Below are 23,973 nucleotides of genomic sequence, written 5' to 3'. Positions count from 1 at the left end.
GGGCCCAGGCTGGGGGCGGGAGGAAGCGCCGGGCCGGGCGGCCGCCGGGCCCAGGAGACGCGAGTGCGGCGGAGAGGAGCGGGGACTCGGGCGGGGCCGCCGCGGCTCCGGATGGGACCAGCGCCCGGGCCCGTTAGTCCGAGCAGGAGCTTCGGGAGGAGCCGTCACAGGGAGAGTCCCCCTGCCTTCCCCTCCCCGCGCGCCCAGGCCTCGCTTCGCCGCCCGCCCGCCCGGGTCCCAGTCCTGCCGCGGCGCGCCCGCCGCAGCCCCTCCGTCCCGTTTCCCGCAACTCCCCACCCGCACAGCCCCTTCAGCTGTGTGGAGCCCCCGGGCCGGCTCTCGGTGGCAGCCGCCTCCCACCCCACCCCCTCCCAAGCTCAGGTCGCCCTCTCCTCGGCCTGGGGTTCGTCGGGCCACTCCACCTCTCACTGTTCTCATCCCTGTCGCAGGCCCCCTCAGTCTCTCCAGCCACCCTCCCCTCGGTCCTCGGGGCTTGCCCCAGGCTGGTAGCTCACTCCTTGCCCACCCTGAGGCGTCCTCCTGCTTCCCCTTGGGTGCCAGCACTTTCTGTGTCCCAGCGGACTTAGCTTATCCCCACTTCTCTTCCTGGCCGTCTGCCACAGGCTCCAGGCTGGGTGGTGCCTGTGCCTGCCCAGTAGGCCAGAGTGGCCCCGGGTTCTGGGGGTGGCGGCGCTGCTGCTCCATCCCCATGGCACTGCCATCACTGTTGCTGGTGGTGGCAGCCCTGGCAGGTGGGGTGCATCCTCCAGGGGCGCAGAACCTGACGCTGGCAGTGGTGCTGCCAGAACACAACCTGAGCTACGCTTGGGCCTGGCCACGGGTGGGTCCTGCTGTGGCATTAGCTGTGGAGGCGCTGGGCCGGGCACTGCCCGTGGACCTGCGATTTGTCAGCTCTGAACTAGATGGCGCCTGCTCTGAGTACCTGGCACCGCTGCGCGCTGTGGACCTCAAGCTGTACCATGACCCTGACCTTCTTTTGGGCCCGGGTTGCGTGTACCCCGCTGCCTCTGTGGCCCGCTTTGCCTCACACTGGCGTCTTCCCCTGCTGACTGCGGGTGCAGTGGCCTCTGGTTTTGCTGCTAAGAATGAGCATTATCGTACCCTGGTGCGCACTGGTCCCTCTGCTCCCAAGCTGGGTGAGTTTGTAGTGACATTACACGGGCACTTCAACTGGACTGCCCGCGCTGCCTTGCTGTATCTGGATGCTCGCACAGACGACCGGCCTCACTACTTCACCATCGAGGGCGTCTTTGAAGCCCTGCAGGGTAGCAACCTCAGTGTACAGCACCAGGTGTACGCCCGCGAGCCGGGGGGCCCTGAGCAGGCCACCCACTTCATCCGGGCCAACGGGCGCAGTGAGTGTGGCCCCAGCTCTTTTGGGGTGGGGAGGAGGGTCACTGTGTCCCTGGAGCTCAACTTTGGGAATCTGGAGATAGAATTAGGCATGGAGGAGCTGTGTGTGGCAGTTGTGATGAATTGAGAAGTGAATGTGGTCAGAGCACCTGTGAGAAGACTCATGTTGGGAGTGGGCTGGGGACATCATGAGCACCTGAAACAAGAAAGTGGAGAGCATGAGGGATGAAGGTTGTCTCTGGAGAACGTGGTATGGGAGGGGGGCATCGAGTTCAGAGAAGCGATGTGGATATCCTAGAATAGTGGACCTGGTTAACGGCCACTTTGAACTATGTACCTGTGTTTGAGCAGAGATCTTGTGGACTGGGGCATCAAGATCCCTTAACCTTGTAAAATTTGGGGAGGAGATGCTGTAACCAGTTCAGGGCTCAGCAGATGTGGTTGGGGAAGGCGCATAAAGTTCACACCCAGAAAAGCAGACTTGATCAGCTAGCATCTTTGAGCCTGGGGGAAGGAGGGAAGAGTGGGAGTGAGAGGGCTAGTGGGGGAGCAGCCAGCAAGCCCCTGGGGAAATGGAGGGAGCTCTGTGATCGCAGTTTTCCTCTGGGATCTAGACTGAGCCTCTGCCTCCTGCCAGATGGGCCATATGGCCCCAGGGTACTTAGGACAGGGCCTGGGGGAGGGTGGGAACATCTGCTGGTGGCCTACTGGCCACCTATTGTTGGGGCAATGTCTTGCTAAAGGGGGCCATGCATAGGATTCATAGAGGGGTGCATAGGGGCTGGATGCATTCTCAGGGTGCTCTGTCGTGTCCCTGCTCTCAGTTGTATACATCTGCGGCCCTCTGGAGATGCTGCATGAGATCCTGCTTCAGGCCCAGAGGGAGAACCTGACCAATGGGGACTATGTCTTCTTTTACCTGGATGTCTTTGGGGAGAGTCTCCGTGCGGGCCCCACACGCTCTACTGGCCGGCCATGGCAGGATAATCGCACCCAGGAACAAACCCAGGCCCTCAGAGAGGCCTTTCAGGTATCATTTGAGCCCAAGCTGAAAAAGGAGGGAAAGAGGCATGTGGTTGGAGATTCTCTGTTTCTCCTAAGACCCCCACATAGACCCCAGGAACAGAGCAGAAGTTGTGAGCTACAGAAACAAAATGAATAGAAACATTTGGAATCTAGTATCACTGATTTTCCTTCCCCAGCTTTGTGATTTTGGTGTTCACTGCCAAAACTGACTTTGGCCAGTGGCAAGGATCCTAGATACTAACTTTCCTAAATACTACTAGTAGGCTAGACTGTGGGGAAGAAAAGCTCAGGCAAAGATCTGGCTTCTGTTCTTTCTGGTGAAGCAAGACATAGCAGTGGTATAAGTAAGAAAGTTCATGCAAAGGTATGATTATTGCCTCAGACAGACACTGAGAACTTCTTTGGAAGAATCAGTGTAGACTGGGTTTAGGGGAGCCCTTCATAAAGAAAAAGATTCTGTTGTGACTTTAACAGAAGATACCATGTTCACAGTGGAGGAGGGGATCCAGGCTGCCTGCTAAAAAGAAGAGAAAGATAGGGATGGATGTGTTTGGGGCACCTGGCAGATACTGATAAGAACTGATTGATTATAACTGATATAGGAAATAAAATTGCAAAGGTATAAATAGATTTAGGAGAGCTCTAAAGTCACTAGGACTTGAATTTGGGATCTTGATATTTTAAAAAGGATAAATATAGTGACAGAAGTCAGATTGGATTAGAAGAGAAAAAAGAGACAAGACAGTGAGGCCAACTAATAGGTTAGAAAGGAGTGAGGTGATACAGCCTGAACCAAGGCGATGGTGGTGGAAATGGGGAAAGAGGATTTAAGAGAGAATTTGTATAGGTTGGCATCACTCTGTTTATTTCTATTCTCAGCTCCAAACTTTCAATGGCATGTTTCCTACAGAATAGTCTTGTGTGTTTATCAGGACACTGAAGAACATACTTAGCCAGCTGGGACATATTCTACTTTCTGTGAGCTGGGATGTACTTTACTTTGTGTGAGCTGGACTTGTTGGTACATACCTATAATCCCAGCATGGGGAAGCTGAGACAGGAGGATTGCTGCAAGTTCAGGGCTAGCCTAGGCTCATAGTGAGTTCAAGGCCAGCCTGAACTACATAGCGAGACCCTGTCTCAAAAAAAAAAAAAAAAAAAAAAAAAAAAGTCTAGCGTTTTCTCAGCTCACTATTTTAACTTGAGTTCCTGGTGTCCTTGTTCCCAAAATTCCAGCCCACTGGAGCTCCCCCAGGTGTCCCAGCCCAGGACCCTCCTTTGTGCCCTTTCCTCCTTTTGTCTGCAATGCTCTTCTCTCACCCTCAATTTCTGCCTCCAAAAATTATACCCATGAGTCTGGCTCTGGTCCCCTCCCCCAGCCTTCACTGACTGATGTGTGTGAGCATTTCCTATTTATGTACCCATCCCCCTTGTTTGTTTGGTTTTTTTTCCCAAAAGGATTTGGGATGGCTTTGGGGATGCTCTTAAGGTGCTTTTCACTCTGAGATTCTTTGGTTCTAAGTAGATGTTTAATGGCTGGGCCTGGGTGGCCATCCTTCTCCAGTGAGTAAGGTTTTATGTGGCTATGATTATACACTTGGTTGTGACCAGCCAGAATGTCTGACTGTGAATGACATATCTGTTTGCATGGCCTGAGTATGAGTCTGTGACTGTGACACTTGAACATGGGTACTAGCAGGACAGGTTTTGTTTATGCTATAATTTTTTCTGAAACAACCTTCTCACTTTTTGTGTCTGGATAATGCTTCCATATTCTTTAAGATTCAGACCAGTTGTTTTACCTTCTAGGAGACAAAGCACGAATCCCCAGGTTGCTGAATTTTCTTTTCTTTTTCTGTTTGGTACTGGGAATCAAACTCAAGACTTTGTGCTTCTTGGCTAGCAGGCTGAATTTTCTACTCTTCTGCTTAACTCTGTCTATCCTCGAACATATTATTCAGTCTGTGTTAGATTTATTTGAAGATGACTCTATTAGTATTTACTGAGCACCTATTATTTCCCCAATGACTACTAGATACTGGTATGTGGTCGAGAATATAATAGATATAATTCCTAGATTTTTTGAGTTTACTTAGTAGGAGAGACAGCTAATAAGTAAACAAGTAAATACAAATATAAAAACAAATTCTGATAAGTATGATGGGGTGGGGGAAGGAAAAAAGAAAATACAGTGATTGAGTTGCATGAGACAATAATAATGAATGTATTGTGCCTTAGCTAACATGATTGAGGAAAGCTTGTGACATTCTCAGATCAAGGACTCTACAACCTTCTGGGATATATTCTACTTAGTCTGTTTTTTTTTTTTTTTTTAAAGAAACTTCTTTCTTGTGTGAGAATCCCTGCCATCCAAGGGACCCTAGCACTCAGGGTAGGGCCCTAGTTAGTTGGCAATCAATTATACCAATTAATTCTCATCTCTGCCATCACTTTAGGCCTTATTAGACAGGACAACAGAGAGATTTCCCTATTAGAGAAGGGAGGTGGGCAGTCAAGGATATGCTAAGGACAAAACAAGACCTGGGCTGGGTTGGGTGATGAGACAGGATCTGACAAAGGTGCGCTTATTCTTTCCGAGCGCTGGTGCAAAGTATGGGTGGGGAATTTGGGTAGTTAGCTCCAGCCAAGGGTGAAAGCATGCCCTTCCATCAGGTCCCAGAGCTAGGCAGGCCTGGAAAAGGTGGTAGGTGAGGTAGGCCTTGGCACTAATGTCCAAAGACTTTGCAGGGCAAAGGTAAACTCAAGGCAAAGGTGTTGGCCCAGGCTGGATTCCCACTGGGGGGGGGGGGAAGGCCTGACCTGACTTTTCTCTTGCACACAGTCAGAGCTGCCTCAGGGCAGGGATTATGGTCAGCTTTGCATTCCAAGTGTCTAGCGTGTAATGGGTATTTAATACATTTCTTTTTGGAAACAATGTCTCTTTGGGTAGTCTAGGCTGGCCTTGAACTCATTATGTAGTCCACATTGACCTCAAACTTGAGATCCTCTTGCCTCAGCTTCCCCAGTGCTGGGATTACAGATGTGTACCACTATGCCAGCCACATTTGTTGAGTTAAAGTGTGTGTTGGAGAGAGAGAGAATAGGACCAAGAATTTTCTCTTGCTTGGAGGAAAGCTGGCAGGTGATATAAACCAAGGTGATGAACTGAGGGTGGGAAGAAAAGTTGAGAGAAGGGCCATCAGTGGATTAAAGCAGCTGCAAGTAGGTGCAGGGGCCAGAGGTTCGAGTCCCCAGGCCTGCCATGCTGGCCCCGCCCCTGGGACATGCTGAGATGGCAATTGAGACTGGGCATGGTGGCATGAGCTTGTAATCTCAGCTCTTGGGAGGCTGTAAACAGGTAGATTACAAGTCTGATTTATTTATTTATTTATTTATTTTTAACATTTGTTTAGTGTGTGTGTGTGTGTGTGTGTGTGTGTGTGTGTGTGGCCAGCTCAGCCCACCAGGGGGCGCAGCTGGCTGGCATGTGGTGCTGGGGGATCGAACCGTGGTCCCTGTGCTTTGCCAAGCTTGTTCCAAGTAGGTGCTTTAGACCACTGAGCCATCTCTCCAGCCCACAAGTCTGATTTAGTAGTGAGACCCTGAACAACCTGTAGACCCTTCACTAAAATATGGAAAAAAAAAGAAAGAAAGAAAGAAAGAAAGAAAGAAAGAAAGAAAGAAAGAAAGAAAAGTTGAGTGAGTAGAACTAAGTAAGCAAATTTTCAGTCTCCTGGGATCCAGAGACCATACTGGGAAACTGGGGACTGCGAGGCTAGAAATCCAGGTCGATGTCACAAGCCAGGTAACCAGCAAGGGACTGAATTGCAGAGGGGCATGCCTCAGCAAGAATGGAAGGAAGCACTACACCTAGGGCTGGGTTAGGCACACTCTCCTGGGAAACTGGACCTGGTCTCTTCAGGCTGTTGCTGGCAGCCCTTCTCGCAGCTGCCAGAACAGGTCTGTGTGGCTGACGCTGGCAGAGGCACATTTCCTGGATACATTCCTGGTTTTCACTCATCACTGAACCCATTTTGGGCAGCATTTGCCTGTTTTTGTTTTATTTTTATACTGGTGATTAAGCCCAGGGCATTTACACTGAGCTAGATCTCCAATCCTTTTTAATTTTTTTTTTTTTTTTTTTTTAGTTTTTTTGAGACGGGGGCTCACAGTAAAGTCCAAGCTGGCTTGAACTCACTGTGTAGCCCAAGCTGGCCTCAAACTAATGGCTGTCTTGTTGCCTCAGACTCGTGCTGTGGTCACAGGCCTGTACCACCACACGCAGCTCTCATCCCATCTTTTTATTTTGAGATAAGGCTTCACTGATTTGCTGGTTTGAATTTTCAGTCCTTTTGCCTCAGCATCCCAGAGTTCTGGTATATAAGTATACACACCTGACAGATTTTGCCTGATTTTTTTTTCTTGTCTGCAGTCCAATGTGAGGTGTTTTTTTCACTTTTTAATTTTGTTTTGTTTTGTTTTTGGCACCAGGGGTCGAACTCGTGACCTTGTGTTTTCCAGGCAGGTGCTTATGCCACTGAGCTATCTCCCTGGCCCTCCACTGTGAAATTGTACTCAAATGCCTACCTGCATCTCTCTAGCCCCTGAGCAAGAATAGGAAGTTTGCAGTGTTTGTTTGTTTTTAATGCCTAGTTAGTAGCCACAATAAAAGTGTAGTGTAACCATTTTTGAAGTGTGTTGTTGGGATCCTTGGGACCTCTGCAATCCTTTTAGGGAGGTTGTGAGGTAAAAATTATTACTATTATTTTTAATTTTTTATGTATTGATTTGGTACAGGGCCTTGCTATGCAGCTTGGATTTGTAGTGATCCTCCTGTCTCAGTCTCCCCTGTGCTGAGGGTACAGGAATGTGCCACCAAGCCCAGTTTCAGGGCCAGCCCCACATGTACTGGGGATCAAACCTGGGTCCTTGCTCTTGCGAGGCAGGCACTGAGACCGCCAAGCTATCTCCCCAGAAACAGAGTTATTTAAAAAATAATACTAAGATCTTTCTGCCTTTGTCACTCTTGCCCTCTCATGGCTGTACTATGGGGTTTCCCAGAGGCTGCACAATGCCATGCCCTGACAGCCATGAGAGGCACATGTGTGCATTCTGGTCTCCAATTTTATGTTTTAATTTGTTTGTTTGTTTCTTTTAATGTATTTGGTTATTACAGGGTCTCACTATGCAGCGCAGACTCAGTGATCCTCCCATTTTCAGCCTCCCTAGTGCTGGGATTATAGGCATATGCCACTCTGGCTGGCTCAGCCTGCCCTAGGGGCGGGGCTGGCATGGCATGTGGTGCCAGGGATCAAATCATGGTCCCTGTGATTGCGTTTAGTCTGCTAAGCTATCTTGCCAGCCATGTTTTTTTCTCTCTCTCTTTCTTTCTTTCTTTCTTTCTTTCTTTCTTTCTTTCTTTCTTTCTTTCTTTCTTTCTTCTTTCTTCTTTTCTTTTCTTTTCTTTTCTTTTCTTTTCTTTTCTTTTCTTTCTTTGTCTTTTTTGAGACAGGATCTCACTAGGCAGCTCAGGAAGGCCTTGAGTTCACTTTGTAACCCAGGCTGGTTTTGAACTAACAATTGTGCTCCTGCCTCAGCCTCCTGAGTGCTGGGATCACAGGCGTGTGCCTCCACGCTTGGCTTATGTTTTAATTTCTAATGTAGCAAATATTGACAGATGTAATCCACATAAATGTTCTTTGAGGTCAGTATTTTTTAAGAATGTAAAGAGATCCTGAGACCAAAACATTTGATTACTGCTCAAACAAGCAACCAATATAGAATTTTTTTTTTTTTTTGCGGAACCGGGGATTGAACTCAGATCCTTGCGTTTGCCAGTCAAGCGCTTATCCTACTGAGCCATCTCCCCGGCCCCCCAGTATAGAATTTTAAAATAGAATTTGAAATCTATCACCAGCCTTTATTGAAAATAAGTTGTGTTAATGACTTAAAAGTTTATCCTAAGCATCACTCGGGCAGTGGGTTTGTTTACATACTGACTTTTCTGAGTGTCATTCAGGCAGGTATCAATTTGATAAAATTATCATTTTTATATTTCCTGATATATTATCTTATAAAAGTTAACACATGATAGGCTATTTTTGGTTTCCTGTATTTAAATAATGGGACTAGAACATGGTTAAGCCCGATCATTTCCAGCCTTTTTTCTTTTTTCACAGTATTGGGGATCAAATCCAAGGCTTTTATACTGAGCTACATCTCCAGCCCTTTTTAATTTTTGGGTCTTCCTAAGTGGCTAAATTGCTCAGGCGAAGCTCAAACTTGTGGCCCTCCTGCCTTAGCCTCCCAGAGTGCTGGGATTGCAGGGTGCACTGTTGTGGGTTTGTTTTTTGCTGCTTTTTAACATGGTTTGTCAACAATGTTGTGCTCTATTTTTCTTTTATTTTTGGAACAGGTATTACTGAACGGACCCTTTCAGCCCTATCCCTCTCCCCACAGCACCTTTTTTTTTGGCCTGGCAGTGGAATATTTCAAATGTGTAACCAACAATGCAGATACGCCAGAAAAAGTAATTATGTTTTGAAGAAAACTCTAGTATAATTCAATGAGTGCTTATTAGAAATTGATGTCATTATTTCCTATCTAGAACGAAGAGATTATAGACAATCTGGGATATACCTAGTATCTCTGTGGTTCACATATACTTGCTACAAGAATGAACAAAACTTGTAGAAATCAATAGATGTTAACCTATGGTTCTACACAGTTGGGTTTCACTTAGCACATTGCAGTCTTTTCCTGAAGTTGTAAGGCCAGTTTTCCATCTGAGCAGAGGCTCTGCCTGTGTGGCCTGCAGTCCAGCAGCCAAGGAGGGGAAAGATGCAGGGCTTGGGGTGGGGTAGGGCAGAGACCTGCTGACACATGGGCATGAGGTATGTGTGTAGCTGAGGGTACACGTATCATTTGCCTACCTACATATGCAATGTGTGTGGGCAGGTGACTTGTGTGTCTCAGTGACACGTCTGGTACTTAGTAAGCAGAACAGTGCTGTTTACTAAATGTTGTGTACATGTTAAATGCATGAACTCACAGGTTTTAACAGGTGGAAATCATTGTCTTAAATCATTTCCTCTAGTTGTCACAGGGCCTGGAATCGTCTCATTCATTGTGTGGAGGAACTTCATGCATGTGGCCCACATGGAAAAGTCAACATTTATCTGACATTAATAGTAATGAACAGGGCCAGCCAAATAGCTCAGTGGATTAAAGCACCTACAAGCAGGCACAGGGGCTGGGGGTTTGATCCCTTGGGAGCCTGCATGCCGGCCCTGCCCCCAGGGCATGCTGAGACAGCAATTGAGACTGGGCATGGTGGTGCATGCCTGTAATCCCAGCTCTTGGGAGGCTGTAAACAGGTGGATCACTGCAAGTCCAATCTAGTAGTGATGCCCTGAACACCCTGTAGACCCTTCCCTAAAGTAAAAAAAAAAAAAAAAAAAAAAAAATAGTATGAACAGCTCCTGTAAGAGGCGTTGATTAGTATCATCCTAGACAGTGACAGGTACCCACAGAGCAAGGCATGGCAGAGTCTCTGTGAGATCTGTGGTAGCCTGGTGATGGTGGGGATAGAGTTGACTTCATCAACTGCTTCCCAATCTCACCTTCCTAGCCCTATCTTCCTTTCACAGAGTGGTGCTCCCTGCCCTCTCCACAGAGTTTAGTGGAGCCCTTTCCAGTCTTTAGACTCCCCCGTGTGTATTTTATATCATGTATATTTTGCCAGACTTCCTGATTCCACCTCCTCTCTTCCTCTTATGGTCATCTTGAATTCTGTTCACTCTTCTCTGTGTGCTGCTGACCGCTGCAGACTGTGCTGGTGATCACATACCGAGAACCCCCAAATCCTGAGTACCAGGACTTCCAGAATCGTCTGCTGATAAGAGCCCGGGAAGATTTTGGTGTGGAGTTGGCCCCATCCCTGGTGAGTAGAGAGTAGAACTCTCTCTCCTTGAGAGTCACGCTAGGCTGCAAGGAAGGGGTCCCCTCCCCAAATCAGCTGCAAGTCCCACTTTGGGGCTGTCCACTTCCATCTGGGATATTTCCTTCCACCTTAGGGACCAATTAGGTAGGGATAGCACTTTGGAAAAGAGGAGGGAAGAAAATGAACCAGAAGAGAGAAGAGGTAGGATACTCCATGGATGGGAGAGGGGAAAGGGAGCCTTGCAGGACATTTGAAAAGTAATAATAGTTGTCACCCCCAGATGAACCTCATCGCTGGCTGCTTCTATGATGGGATTCTGCTCTATGCTGAAGTCCTGAATGAGACAATACAGGAAGGAGGCACCCGAGAAGATGGACTTCGAATTGTGGAGAAGATGCAGGGACGAAGATACCATGGTAATACAGAGGGGAGGATAAGCTGGGCACCATGATGCATACCTGCAATTCCAGGACGCTGAGAGGCTGAGACAGGAGGACTGAAAGTTTGAGCGTAGTAGACAATTTAGTGGGCCTGTGTCTCTAATAAAAAAATAAAAAGGGGGTGGTGGCTGGGGATATGGTTCATTTTGAAGGCCTTAGGTTCAACTCCTAGTCCCCCCCCCAAAGAACAAAGGTATGGGCAGGGTAGGTGGAGGCCTAAAGCATGGTATCAGACTCCCTAGGCAGAAACATTATGTTAGGGACAGCAGGGAGAGTTGATAGGGGTCCGAAGCATAGCTGAGATGGGCACACATCAAGGACAGGGAGGGGACAAACTCTGAGGCAGTTGGGAGGACAGGAGGGCCTGGGTTAAATCTCCAAGTGAGAGGCACTCTTTTCTATTCTAGGTGTAACTGGACTGGTTGTTATGGACAAGAACAATGACCGGGAGACTGACTTTGTCCTATGGGCAATGGGAGACTTGGATTCAGGGGACTTTCAGGTGATGGGGGAGCAGGCAGGAAAGAGAATGTGTCCCTGCAGAATTCCGCTTTCAGGGGTTCAGTGGGGGAGCAGAATCAAAAGCTCTAGGTGGCTGGGACTTACGTTCCCTGGGTCCTGGGTGTGTCGGGGGAGCCTGTGGATTTGAGCAGCAGAAGGGCTGGGGCCTGGGGGCGGGGGCTGGTGGGAGCAGGCCTGGGGGCCCAGCGTTCTGCTTCCTCACAGCCCGCAGCCCACTACTCAGGAGCGGAGAAGCAGATTTGGTGGACAGGACGGCCTATTCCCTGGGTGAAGGGGGCCCCCCCCTTGGACAATCCCCCCTGTGCCTTTGACTTGGACGACCCGTCCTGTGATAAAAGTGGGTGTGTGCAGGGGCTGGGAGCAAGCCTTCCTCCCTTTATTTTCCATCTTCACCTCTACCCTGATGCCCCACTCTTAGCTATGTTCTTATCTCCAATCTACAGCCCTTCCTGTTTCCCTCTTGCCCTCAAGAAATCTGCCTACTCTGTACCTGTGCCTCTCCCACCCCATTCTTAGAACCACTGCCCTCACAGTCCTTCTCAGGGTCTCTTTCTCCCCACAGCTCCACTTTCCACTCTTGCCATTGTGGCTCTGGGCACAGGAATCACCTTCATCATGTTTGGTGTTTCCAGCTTCCTAATTTTTCGGTAAGTTCTGGGTTTTCCACAGACCTATTCTTTACTTTCTCATGGCCACAAGGCCACTGACTGAAGCCCAGGGCTCCCTGTAATGTGGGGTATGGACAGCAAGCCTCCTCTTGTAGTGGTTGTCTCTTAGACCTGATACTAGACAGGTACCTCTATAGCCTTTCTCTTTGATTGTCTTTTCAGCCTAGGTATTTGTTCCACTTTTAGTTCTGTTCTGGGTATATTAAGTTGGGTTTAGTTCAGACATTTTCCATGGATGCTCCCATTTTAAGAAAGAACTTTTACCTCCCACTTCTGCATTTATGAGTGCACACAGGCATGCACCAGATATGCAGACAGTATGTCTGGTCTCTGGGTGCATCTTGTAGCTTCAGGAGCTGTAGGGATGGCCCTGCAACTCCACAGCTGGCTGAGGGGATGGCAGGACTGGGTTTGCCAGTCAGCTGAGGTGTAGTCCTTACAGAAAGCTGATGCTGGAGAAAGAGCTGGCTAGCATGTTGTGGCGCATTCGCTGGGAGGAACTGCAGTTCGGCAACTCAGAGCGTTACCACAAGGGTGCAGGCAGTCGCCTCACACTGTCTCTGGTGAGCCCTTGTCTCAGCTGTCCCCCCACCTCCCTCTGAGTTCCTGTCCTTTCTTACCCTGGATCTTTCCCAGCACATTGGCCTGTAATGATAGCCCCTGCACTACCACCGCCATCTAATGTTCCTTTCATCCTTCCGCCTCCATGTTGCCCTTGGCCCCAGCGGGGATCCAGTTACGGCTCGCTCATGACAGCCCATGGGAAATACCAGATCTTTGCCAACACCGGTCACTTCAAGGTGAACAGTCATCTGCTTGTTCTGGTCCCCACCATTTCATCCTGCCTCATCCCCATCTGCCATCTCTGCCCCTGAACCTCTGCTTCTCATGGCCCCTCTCTCTGCCCAGCCGAGATCCTGGATATTCTTACAGTTCTCCAGTGCTTCTTAGCATCCAGAAACTTCTTCTGATACTCATTTTTCTTTTTCTCTTCCACCTTCACCATCAGGGAAATGTTGTTGCCATCAAGCATGTGAATAAGAAGCGCATTGAGCTGACTCGGCAGGTTCTGTTTGAACTGAAACATGTATGTAATGAAGTGTGGCTCAAGGGTGAGGGGTGGAGAGGGAGAGGAAGAGGGAAGACTATGGAATAGAAACTTTGGCAAAGAAAGCAAGGGAGTTATTTATAATTGATTTTAAGTTGTAGGTATAACTAAAAGATCCTCTCTTGCAATGGTAGATTTCTGTATCTAATATTTAGTTGTTTTCTTGTTATTCCCGTTGTTTTTTCTGCTAGATGAGAGATGTTCAGTTCAACCATCTCACTCGCTTCATTGGAGCCTGCATAGATCCCCCCAATATTTGTATAGTCACTGAGTATTGCCCTCGTGGAAGTTTACAGGTGAGGGACGGGTGTTGGGGGGCAGGCTAAAGTTACACTGACTCTGCCCAGGGGTAGCTGATGGGACTAGGCCACACACATGATCTACTCTGTCACTTACCAGGATATTCTAGAAAATGACAGCATCAACTTGGACTGGATGTTTCGTTATTCTCTCATTAATGACCTTGTTAAGGTGAGTCTTCCCCATTTTCTTTTCTTTTGGAACTGGGGATTGAATCTATGGCCTGTCCATGCCATTGAAGTACTTTACCACTGAGCTATATCCCAAACCCTTATTTGTTTTGTGATGAGGGTCTCACTAAGTTGCTCAGACCACACTTGAACTTGTGACCCTCCAACCTCAGCTTCCCAAGCACATAGGATTACAGGTGTTTACCGTGTGCCCTGCTCCCTATTCCTAAAGAGTTTATCCACTCTAAACTGCCTCCATCACTCTGTTATTGCTATGATTTCTCTCCTTCTAGTCCTCCCTCTGCAAGGCCAGTTCTCTCCATCTCCCCTTATTCCTGAATGATAGATAGTGAACACAGGTTCTGAGGTTTATAATGGGGGGTAGGATTTTTGTCTTCCTGCCCTTCAGGAGGTGTGTCTCTAGAATCTCTTTTATCTCTAAGAGCTCACATTGAATCCCTTAGGGAAAAGATGAGTGAAGTCTCCAAACATATTTATCTTTTACTTTTCCTCTTATCATTTTAACTCTCTGATAAATATTTGGGATGTCTATTCTTTTGTTCAGAAACAGAAGTTTAAACATTTAATGTTTAAACTAAGAGAAACCAAAGAAAATTGCATCATATTGTCAGTCTTCCAGGTTCTATTTTGAAATGACCCAGAGGCCCATGAATTATGGAAGAATAAACTTGATTCTTGCATAGGTTGGACAGGTGTTTAGAAGAAAGTCACATAATCAGCAAGCAGGCCTAATGGATCTTCTTGTACCATCCCTGAAGCTGGCTTTGGTTTTCTGCTAATTTTTTTGGGGGGGTCTTTCTTTCTTTCTTTCTTTCTTTCTTTCTTTCTTTCTTTCTTTCTTTCTTTCTTTCTTTTTCTTTTTCTTTTTCTTTTTCTTTTTTTTTTTGCAGAACCGGGGATTGAACTCAGGCCCTTGTGCCTACCAGGGAAGCGCTTATTCCACTGAGCCATCTCCCCGGCCTCTTTTCTTTTCTTTTCTTTTCTTTTCTTTTCTTTTCTTTTCTTTTTTCTTTTCTTTCTTTTCTTTTCTTTTCTTTCTTTTTGAGACAGAGTTTCACTATGCAGTTCAGGCAAGACTTCAGTTCACTTTGTAGCTCAGGTTGGCCTGAAACTCACAACAATCTTCCTGCCTCAGCCTCCCAAGTGCAGGAATTACAGTTGTGTGTTACTACATCTGGCTTCTGCTATATTTTGCTGAAGTTATAATTTTATTTAATGTGTGAAAATTTGCCATTAAATGAGAGAAAAATGTTAGGTAAAGTTGATATAGTGTTCAATTAGAGGTGTGATGATAAGAAAAATATAACTTTTGAGAAAACAATGATCTGATGAAAACATGGTTTAGAAGATATCCTTTGCATAGTTTCCATGCAAGTAAATTCACAAATTTAGAGATTCCCAATGATTTTTCTGATTCTAACAGGAATAAACAGAGAGCTCACAGAGACTAGTTATGAACTGTTCAAGTTCAGAGGTAAACATTTATTTAGAAAGATGTCTTTGATTAGCATATGGAACTTTCTATCCTTTTCCTGTCCCACTTGTACCAACATGGGTTGGGTCCCAGGTTTCATTTTTGGGAAGCACAGTCTTGCTCTCCTAAGGCTTAGGTTTTAGTTCCTTGGTGGCAAAGGTTTCTCTCATTTCTAGCCCAGTTGCACCAGCAGTTTCAGCCTTCTGCACTGGCTTGACAACTGAGTCTTAATACTTTCATCCATTTTCCAAGTTTTTCTAATTTACTATTTCTTCTACTTCCTCTCTGGTCCATCATCACCTCTGTTGCAGCAATTCCTTCTCCACCCTGATCTGCCTGCACATTTATACATTAGGGTTTGTGACTGCTTAGTCCTCCCAGGTGTGTAGAGCTGGCTACTGTGTCCCTCCCTCTCAGGCCATGTCTTCCTAATGAGCAGCCAGACATCTGAGGCCACCAGGGATGCATAATATCCATGGCCCTTGCCCTCATAGTTCTGTTCTCTTCAATATTCAGATGTCTGCTTTTTCCAGGGTAGTACTTTATAGCTGTCCTTATCTCTGCCCTTGAGTATTTTTTTCTATCCCTGGTGCTTCGCTACCTACATACTACTTATAGTACCAGAAGGAGGTTACCCTCCTATTTTGCCTGCTTCCTTGGGTAAAAATTGTGCTATAAGGGATGTCTTCCAAAATCCTCTTGGTATGGCCCCATGATCTTTAGGCAGCTAGCTAGTGCCCATCTCATGGGAAGGGGGTCATCTAGCTAGACATGATCTGGATACTTGATCTGTATCTTGCAGGGCATGGCTTTTCTCCACAACAGCATTATATCATCTCATGGAAGCCTCAAGTCCTCCAACTGTGTGGTGGATAGTCGTTTTGTACTCAAAATTACAGACTATGGACTGGCCAGCTTCCGATCAACTGCTGAACCTGATGACAGCCACGCCCTCTATGCCAGTGAGGCCTCCCTGTACAACCCACTTTTTATGTTGTTCCTCTGGCCTCGATCACTTCCACCAAGAGATGGTGGGAGAGACAGAGTGACAGCAATATGTGGATGAACCTAGGTGGGCTTACAGGTACCTATTTTGGGGACTTGGCCAGCCTGTTTTTCTTTTCAGAGAAGCTGTGGACTGCACCAGAACTGCTCAATGGGAACCCCTTGCCAACCACAGGAATGCAGAAGGCTGATGTCTACAGTTTTGGGATCATCCTACAGGAGATAGCACTTCGCAGTGGTCCTTTCTACTTGGAGGGCCTGGACCTCAGCCCTAAAGGTGAGAGCCAATTACTATTCATAGCTTCTCCTTCCTGGAGGACCCTGTTCTTCATCCAAACCTTTCATCACCCTTAGAGATTGTCCAGAAGGTCCAAAATGGTCAGCGACCATATTTTCGGCCAACTATTGACCGGACGCAACTGAATGAAGAGCTAGTTTTGTTGATGGAACGATGTTGGGCCCAGGACCCAGCTGAGCGGCCAGATTTTGGACAGATCAAAGGCTTCATTCGCCGTTTTAACAAGTGAGAGGGAAATAGGGGGCATGCACTCCTGAGAGACAGAAGCCTCATTAATTAGTGATAAGGTGGGGCTGGTGGGGCCAAGGGGTGGATTAGATAGGAAGTCCTGGGATTCTTAAGAATCTTGGAGCACTAGGTGTTGTGGTGTGTGTCTGTAATTCCACCACTCAGGAGGCCAAGGAAGGAAGAGCACAGAGTTCAATGCCAATCTGCATTACAAAGCAAAACCCTGTCTAAAAAACCAAAAACCCTTAAACAGGTGCCATAACCTGGCTTCCCTGCAGGGAGGGTGGCACCAGCATATTGGACAACCTCCTGCTGCGCATGGAACAGTATGCTAATAACCTGGAGAAGCTGGTGGAAGAACGCACACAGGCTTATCTGGAGGAGAAACGCAAGGCTGAGGCTCTGCTCTACCAAATTCTACCCCAGTGAGACCTTTGTCCCTCTCCTTAAATTTTCATTTGGGAGTCAACTCTTTTGGGTTCTGCATCATCAGCCTCCTGAAAACTCACTTTCCACCCTCAGAACTTATTTATTCTATATTGCCACAGTGACCCCTTCTGGCTATAGACTAAACACTTTCATTCTGTCTCCAATGAGCTGTGCTTACTGGCTTCCATCCCTCCTTAGGACATTACTATACCTTGCCTTTCTCTAACAACCATATGCAAAATACTCCCAGCTTGAGACCCTTAGCCCCTGTATGCAGATCCCTGGTAACCCTCCGCCACTGGTATAACTTACCTTGCTCTAGGTAATTTTGCAGAACTTTGCAGCCACCTACCTTTTTCCTCCCTGCCCTCTACAACCATCTTTCTGGGAGACTGGCTTACACTGTACTCTTGCTTCCTAGTTCTGTGGCAGAGCAGTTAAAGCGGGGAGAGACAGTACAGGCTGAGGCTTTTGACAGTGTTACCATCTACTTCAGTGACATCGTTGGCTTCACAGCTTTGTCAGCTGAAAGCACCCCCATGCAGGTGAGAGCTGTGGCTGAGCGGTTGAGGGTGGGATAGGGGCCTGGGAGCTTCACTGATAACAGGGAAGACTGGTTGTTCTGGAGCACCCAGACGTTGGTACAACTCGTGGACTGAGAATTAGTAGGCTGGGTATGAATTTCAGGGCCTCTGCTCTCCCATCCTGTTAGGTGGTGACACTTCTTAATGACCTGTATACCTGCTTTGATGCCATCATTGACAACTTTGACGTCTACAAGGTGAGAGCTGGACTGCCCTTCTATAGAAAACCCCTTTAAAACCTAGGTTCTGAACTCCCCACTGCTCTCCCACTCCAGGGTTAGCTTTCTTTCAGGGTCTCCAGCATCCTGCTGATGGTGTACACTTTGTGGATGGGTGTGGCTCCAGCATTATAAATGTACACTCTGGCCTAATTCCTCGTGAATCCTTAGGGTCCCTAATTAGCACCATCACAAGCTTTACTCCTTATCTCCTTGCGGATATACAGCATATCCATTTTCTTTTCCAGACATGAAAGAATCAGATAAGATGTAACCACAGATTGATTTAGTGGGTTGTAAAGATTTTTTTTTTTTTTCCTGTAAAGCTTTTTGTTGAAATCACTGCACTGGTAGACAGGTTTTATGTATAAAAAGAGCTCGATTTGAATACTAGCTTTTTAGTTGTGTGGTTCTAGGTAAGTGGCAGACTCTCCCTGAGTCTCATTTGTTTTATCTTTAAAATGGGGATAATATATTAGTTGTCAGGTATGGTGCTTCAAGGCTGTAATCGCAGCTACTCAGGAGGCTGAGGATCAAAAGCCTAAGTGCAGTCTAGGGAAGTCAGTGTTGAAGAAAGATTCTGTCTCAAAATAAAAATGTCTGTGGAGATGTAGCTCGGCGTGAAGTCGCTTTGGATTCGATCCCCAGTCCCCCATACCGCAGAGAGAGAGAGAGGGAGGAAGGGAGGGTGGGAGGAAAGGAGAGAGAATATAGGTTGGATGGTTGCATGAAAAGTATCTGACATTGTATATGGCACTTAGTGATAATAAATATCTATTCCTGTCCTTTCCTTTTGGGCTTATTCTATCATCTCTGTTTCTATAACAAAATAACTCTCATAAATGCTTTACCTAGATTCAATTGTTTTGGTTTCCTCATTTTACTTTCAGAAACAAAGTAGCTGCATACAGTGGCACACACCTATAATTTTGCCATGTTGGATAGCTAATATAGGAGGATAGAAAGTTTGAGCCCAACCTGGGCAACTGGCAAGACACTGTCTCAAAATAAAAAATAAAAAGGAGTCAGGTTTGGTGGCTCATACCTGTAATCTCAGCTTTCTGGGAAGCTGAGACAGGGGGATTGCAAATTCGAGCCCAGCCCCGGCAACTGAGACCCTGTCTTAAAATTAAAAAAAAAAAAAGTAAACGGTGGGGTGGGGCTGGGAATATAGTGAAGGTCCTAAATTCAAGCCCCAGTACTGAAGGTGTGTGTCTGTGTAGAAACTTATTTATATAATTATTTTTGAAACCATTTGAGTATAAGTTTCAAATGTAGAATCCCTTCATCCTAAATATCTACTGTATATATCCTGAAAAATTCATTGTATATTTCATAGAAAAAGAGAATGTAAGGACATTCTCGTACATAGTCTTGGTATGATTACGAGTCAAGTGCCTGCTTTGTCACCCTCTGCAGTCTGGGCTATGTGGTCCATTTTGCTGGGCCTGCGTCACCTCTTTGCCAGCCTCTGTGCTTTTCAGGTTACCCTGCTTTCTTGCTTTTCTATTTTGGGGGTGGGGTACTGAGAATCGAACTCAGGACCTTGCACTTGCCAGGCAAGTGCTTTTCTTGCTTCTCATTTATTGACAGCAGAGCCTGTTTATCCATGCCCTGTTGCAGATGGGCATCTGCTCATTCAGCAAATGTTTACAGGGTTCTGAGGTCAAGACTTCCTTGACTTCTCCTTCCTCTCAGATTTGCAGGATCATGGCAGTTATTTTCTAGTCCGTGTTCTGGCCTCCCAGGCAGTCAGGATGACTCCTAGAGATGCCCAGCTTGCCTCCCTCTGCTCTTCCTCATTCCCAGGGATACAGACACAGGTGACCTCTCAATCCCCCTCTCAATCAGGTGGAGACGATTGGGGATGCATACATGGTGGTGTCTGGCCTCCCGGGTCGAAATGGTCAACGCCATGCGCCAGAAATTGCTCGGATGGCCCTAGCATTACTAGATGCAGTTTCTTCCTTTCGCATCCGCCACCGACCCCATGACCAGCTAAGGCTACGCATAGGGGTCCACACGGGTAAGGCTGACTCTCATGTACCCCTGGTCTCCACCCTTCCCAGGCTCTCCCAACCTGTTTCTTTTCTTAGGGCCAGTGTGTGCTGGGGTTGTGGGCCTGAAGATGCCCCGCTATTGTCTTTTTGGAGACACGGTGAACACTGCTTCTCGAATGGAATCTAACGGTCAAGGTAATACACTGGCCTTTAGCTACTGCCTCAGCCTCAGTTTGTCTTGTTCTTTTCTTCTTTCCAGAGTTCCTACAAATCTCTCAATCTAGGAGAACACAGTTCCTAAGTTCCCCATTCTTGAGTGCATTTTTGTTCTAGGGAATATATATTGGGAAAACAGGGAGCTTCAGGGTTGGGTAAGGCGCTCTCCAGTACTATCAGTTCTTCTACTGCCTTTTCTCTGACCTGTCTTTCTACCATCCCTCCATCCATCCCAGCCCTGAAGATCCATGTCTCCTCCACCACCAAGGATGCGCTGGATGAGCTAGGATGCTTCCAGCTAGAGCTTCGGGGAGATGTAGAGATGAAGGTGAGGGCAGGCCATGGGAGGAAAGGGAGGATGAAAGCAAAAGAGAAAATGACAAAGGCATTCATACTAAAGAATTCAATCTATGTTTACTCGCCTGCTTCCAGGGAAAAGGAAAGATGCGAACTTACTGGCTCCTCGGAGAGCGGAAAGGACCTCCCGGACTCCTGTAAATCCTATTTCATCCCAAGTCAGACAATCTCCTGCTGCTGGTACCTGGGTAGACAAAGCTACCATCTCTCACATACCAAAAACAGACATTATCAAATGAGGTGGAAAATGTGCACAAACAACCTCCTCATAAGGAAGCTGAAGCTCTCTGCAGCTCAGCCTTGTACATATACCTGTCCTTCTCTGATGTGGTTTCCTGCCTCCCTACCTTCTGTAAATATCTGTATCTACACCAGAATATTTTGGCCAAGTATAAAACAACAACAAGTCATGGTGTCATAGTCTGGGTTTGGGCAATCTGAAGGAAAGGTTATGCCTTATGGATCCAGTGGCTCGCACAATCAATGAATCAGCAGTCTTAGGATGAGGGAGAACCGTTTATGTAAAGCCCTTCCATCAAGTACAGAGAAAATTAACTTCCTTCCCACCCACTTCTCTACTAGAAACAGAAATAGATTCCAAATTCCATATCCTGTTTTACCTCAACTGATAGACAGCAGCCATTCTTCCTTATCAATGCCTTCCTCCCTGACAGGCAAGGGAAGACATATCGCCCATTTGGTGGGGGTAGCTGTCAGATTCATAGGGCAAAGGCTGTCCCAGAGACAAGGGTACTGGTGTCGAGAAGCTGCTGTTCTTCCGGAATGGTGTGTCCAGTGTCCTGATGTAACTGACACCCTAGAGAATTGCCAGGATGAGGACAGATCTTACCCTCCCTCAAGTCACAACGGAACAGCCTCTCCCCTGCCTTCTTTTCTACCTCTAATACCTAGTCTACCTTCACATACCGGTAGCTGTCCTGCCCTTTGTATCCAGAAGGTTTCAGGTTGCTCCTGACGGTAGTCGTGAGGCTGTTAGGGAGAGATACTGAGTAACTCCTGCCCTTTGGCCCTCATTCACAACTTCTGGGCTTGCCCACCTTTGAGAACCCAGCTGAACAAATGGGATGGGATGGTGTCTCACCTTTGTTGGGGCAGGAGGCCCTGCTCGCATCAGCTCTACTCTGTAGTCATGATGTGTCACTGACTCGACCTCAAAGAGCTTCCTTGGGGTTTCTTGCTCTTCCTGTAGCTCTTTACTGCATAGCCCTGGGGGCTATCAAGGCCATTCTCCCAAGGTTTCTCCTCCCCCTCCTTCCCCTTTCCCCAGTATCTCACCAGATCTGGTGGTACAGGAGCATCTCCAGTACAGCTTCACGCTTCCCTGTGGGAGGGCAGAGTGGAGGTCTGGTTAAGACACATTCAAGAAAAGGAAGGGAAATCTTGGGATTTTCCTTTATATCCATCAAATAATCCACAGTCCAGCCAGAAACTGTTTTCTCTTCAGGATGGACTCTTTCTGGTTTGCTCTCTCTTGCTTCATATACCTCGAAGAGGCTGACAGAAGTTTCTTGGTGGTTGGTATGAGTCTTTCTGGGTGGTGGCAGAGAGCACAGGTGACTGTAGTATGGTCAGCAGCCCCTGGTGCCCATGTCGGAAGAAGAAACTCTCAGAGCCATCTTTTGAGCTTGGGACTTGATCCAGGTGATTGGTGGCTCTCTGTGGGCCCCAGGTTCAGTGATTATTTCTTTTAGTACCTCCCCCCTCACCAGAAACCATTCACTCCCCATGGAAGGTGGGAAGGGAAAAGCCATAAACGTAATACCTCTTCCTCCCAGTTGTAGAGGAGGCACTGGCCCCGTGCTAATGGTCTTCTGCAGTGAAACTGAGGCTTTCCTTCAACCTCTTGGGGTTTCCACAGCCCTCGGGCACCAGGTTCTGAGACTTGCAGAAATTCCCAGTTTGGTGGTTTCTGAGGTGCCCAGTAGCAGTGGGGATTCCAGGAGGTATTATCAGGGAAAAGATCTGGCCTGAGATTTTTGAACCTTTGAGGGGTGCAGGGGCTAATCTTGGGGCAAGGTCCAGAGGCAAGATGGAAGCCTCGACCAGAACCATGGCCAAGCCCTGAGCCAGAGCCAGGGATAGAGCCACTGCCAGGACCACAGCTGGAGGTAGGAGCAGGGCCAGAGCTTGAGCCAAGGTCGGTTTGAGTACAGGGATCCAGAGCAATACAGGAAACATGGGCAGGCTCACAGTCAGGGCTCTCAAGGCCTGTCTGGAGGGATCCTGCACATTTTGCCCCAAGATTGTCAGAGGAAGGCTCCGTGAACCCAGAATGGGGCTCTAGGGTCTCTGAACATATGAGACCTGCTTTGTTGGTGGAAGCGGCTGCAGCTGCTGTGGTTGCAGCTGTTAGGGCAGGCCTAGATCCGACATCCGAAGACGTAAACGGCTCCGCGGCAGTCGTTAGTCCTTCGGAGTTCGGCTCTACCTCTAAAGCTCTGAAAGAAAAGGAATGCGTCAAGGCCGGCAGGAGAGCAGCAGAAGTCCGCTGACCTCCCTCGTCCCCTTACCCCTGCGGCTCTCACCGCGACCGCGATCCTTGCATAGACTCCTTGGGCTTCATCTTCAGTGTCCCGCTACCAGGTTGCCATAGCGACGGTAATCCAGGAGCCTGCGCAGAACTAAAATTGGGCGTGGAGTTGGGGGGGGGGTAGCCCTGTGCGGGGCGGAAGTGTTAAACTTAGTGTTCACTGGGAGTCGGCTTTCCGGTCTGGATTCCATTCGGTGTTGGCTGCGGTTTTAAGGTTCCGCGGGACTGAAGCCTCGCCCTGCAGGCCAGAGTGTGATTCTTTGCAACTAAGGTGGTTGCTTATGGGGATGTGTTGGCGACAAGCATAGAGCTAGAGCATTACACAAAAGCTTAGTGTGCTTGTGGAGGGCAACAGTAGTTTCCCTTTAGCATGCTTGGTTCTTTTCTTTTTTCGGTTCATTTTCAAAAGTTGGGAATGGGCTGGAGAGATGGCTCAGTGGTCTAAAGCACCTACTTGGAACAAGCTTAGCAAAGGCATCAGGGACCGCGGTTCGATCCCCCAGCACCACATGCCAGCCAGCCCCGCCCCCTGGTGGGCTGAGCTGGCCACCCACACACACCACACACACTCTCTCTCTCTCTCTCTCTCAAATAAATAAATAAAAAAAAAATTTAAAAAAAAAAAAGTTGGGAATGAGAAGTCTAAAGCTTTTTTAAAGGATGAAAATACATGAAACAGTTAACAAAATGGGAAGACATATATAGTATCACATAGGTAGCAGCTTTTGTGTGTACATGTGATTACTTTTCCAATAGATGACAGTTATATTGACTACTCTTTTCTCAATAACCTATAGGACCTGGTTTGGCTTCTGGGTAAGGGCCAGAATGGAGTATGACTTACAGCTGTTTCCCCCCGCCCCCCCCCCCACTCCTTCCAGGTCATTCCTGTTGCTGCTTTTGTACAAATATGAGCCGAGAGAGGCCACTGGTTATGTAGATGATCAACAAGCAAGTAATGCACTTGCCCTGTTTGACATCAGTTGATCTATTTAACCACCAATGGTGGTTTCCTCTGCATGTTTGTGTCGGATTTTTTTTC

The 23,973-nt window shown here is 47.5% G+C and overlaps 2 protein-coding genes and 1 pseudogene across 3 annotated transcripts; 2 read left to right on the top strand and 1 right to left on the bottom strand.

Annotated features, from left to right (window-relative positions):
• Positions 1 to 137, top strand: part of LOC101562591 — a 32,171-nt pseudogene extending 32,034 nt beyond the window's left edge.
• Positions 7 to 20,798, top strand: Npr2 (natriuretic peptide receptor 2). 2 transcript variants are annotated; one of them, XM_004631860.3, is made up of 22 exons: positions 7 to 1,376; positions 2,199 to 2,404; positions 10,229 to 10,342; positions 10,623 to 10,758; positions 11,190 to 11,284; positions 11,509 to 11,641; positions 11,867 to 11,951; positions 12,415 to 12,535; positions 12,698 to 12,772; positions 12,982 to 13,059; positions 13,272 to 13,376; positions 13,480 to 13,551; positions 15,848 to 16,007; positions 16,172 to 16,327; positions 16,405 to 16,573; positions 16,855 to 17,001; positions 17,427 to 17,550; positions 17,718 to 17,786; positions 19,659 to 19,833; positions 19,904 to 20,002; positions 20,260 to 20,351; positions 20,456 to 20,798. In XM_004631860.3, the coding sequence occupies exons 1-22, from the start codon at positions 710 to 712 to the stop codon at positions 20,519 to 20,521; spliced, it is 3,144 nt and encodes a 1,047-aa protein (XP_004631917.1). In that variant the 5' UTR covers positions 7 to 709; the 3' UTR covers positions 20,522 to 20,798. The 2 variants fall into 2 exon arrangements, with proteins under 2 accessions (XP_004631917.1, XP_023571672.1); XM_023715904.1 differs by lacking the exon at positions 12,698 to 12,772 and having other exon boundaries at positions 20,456 to 20,788.
• An 82-nt stretch (positions 20,799 to 20,880) lies between these two features.
• Spag8 (sperm associated antigen 8) lies at positions 20,881 to 23,032 on the bottom strand. The gene is made up of 7 exons (XM_023715905.1): positions 22,927 to 23,032; positions 22,164 to 22,839; positions 21,886 to 22,057; positions 21,677 to 21,722; positions 21,483 to 21,597; positions 21,308 to 21,370; positions 20,881 to 21,197 (listed from the first exon to the last, which is right to left on the bottom strand). Exons 1-7 carry the CDS (start codon positions 22,962 to 22,964, stop codon positions 21,033 to 21,035), a joined length of 1,275 nt encoding a protein of 424 aa, XP_023571673.1. The 5' UTR covers positions 22,965 to 23,032; the 3' UTR covers positions 20,881 to 21,032.
• Positions 23,033 to 23,973: the final 941 nt, after the last annotated feature.

The sequence above is a fragment of the Octodon degus genome, unplaced genomic scaffold (genome assembly GCF_000260255.1).
Source record: "Octodon degus isolate 3935 unplaced genomic scaffold, OctDeg1.0 scaffold00045, whole genome shotgun sequence".
NCBI lineage: Eukaryota > Metazoa > Chordata > Mammalia > Rodentia > Octodontidae > Octodon > Octodon degus.
This window is presented reverse-complemented; position numbering and strand designations above follow the sequence as displayed.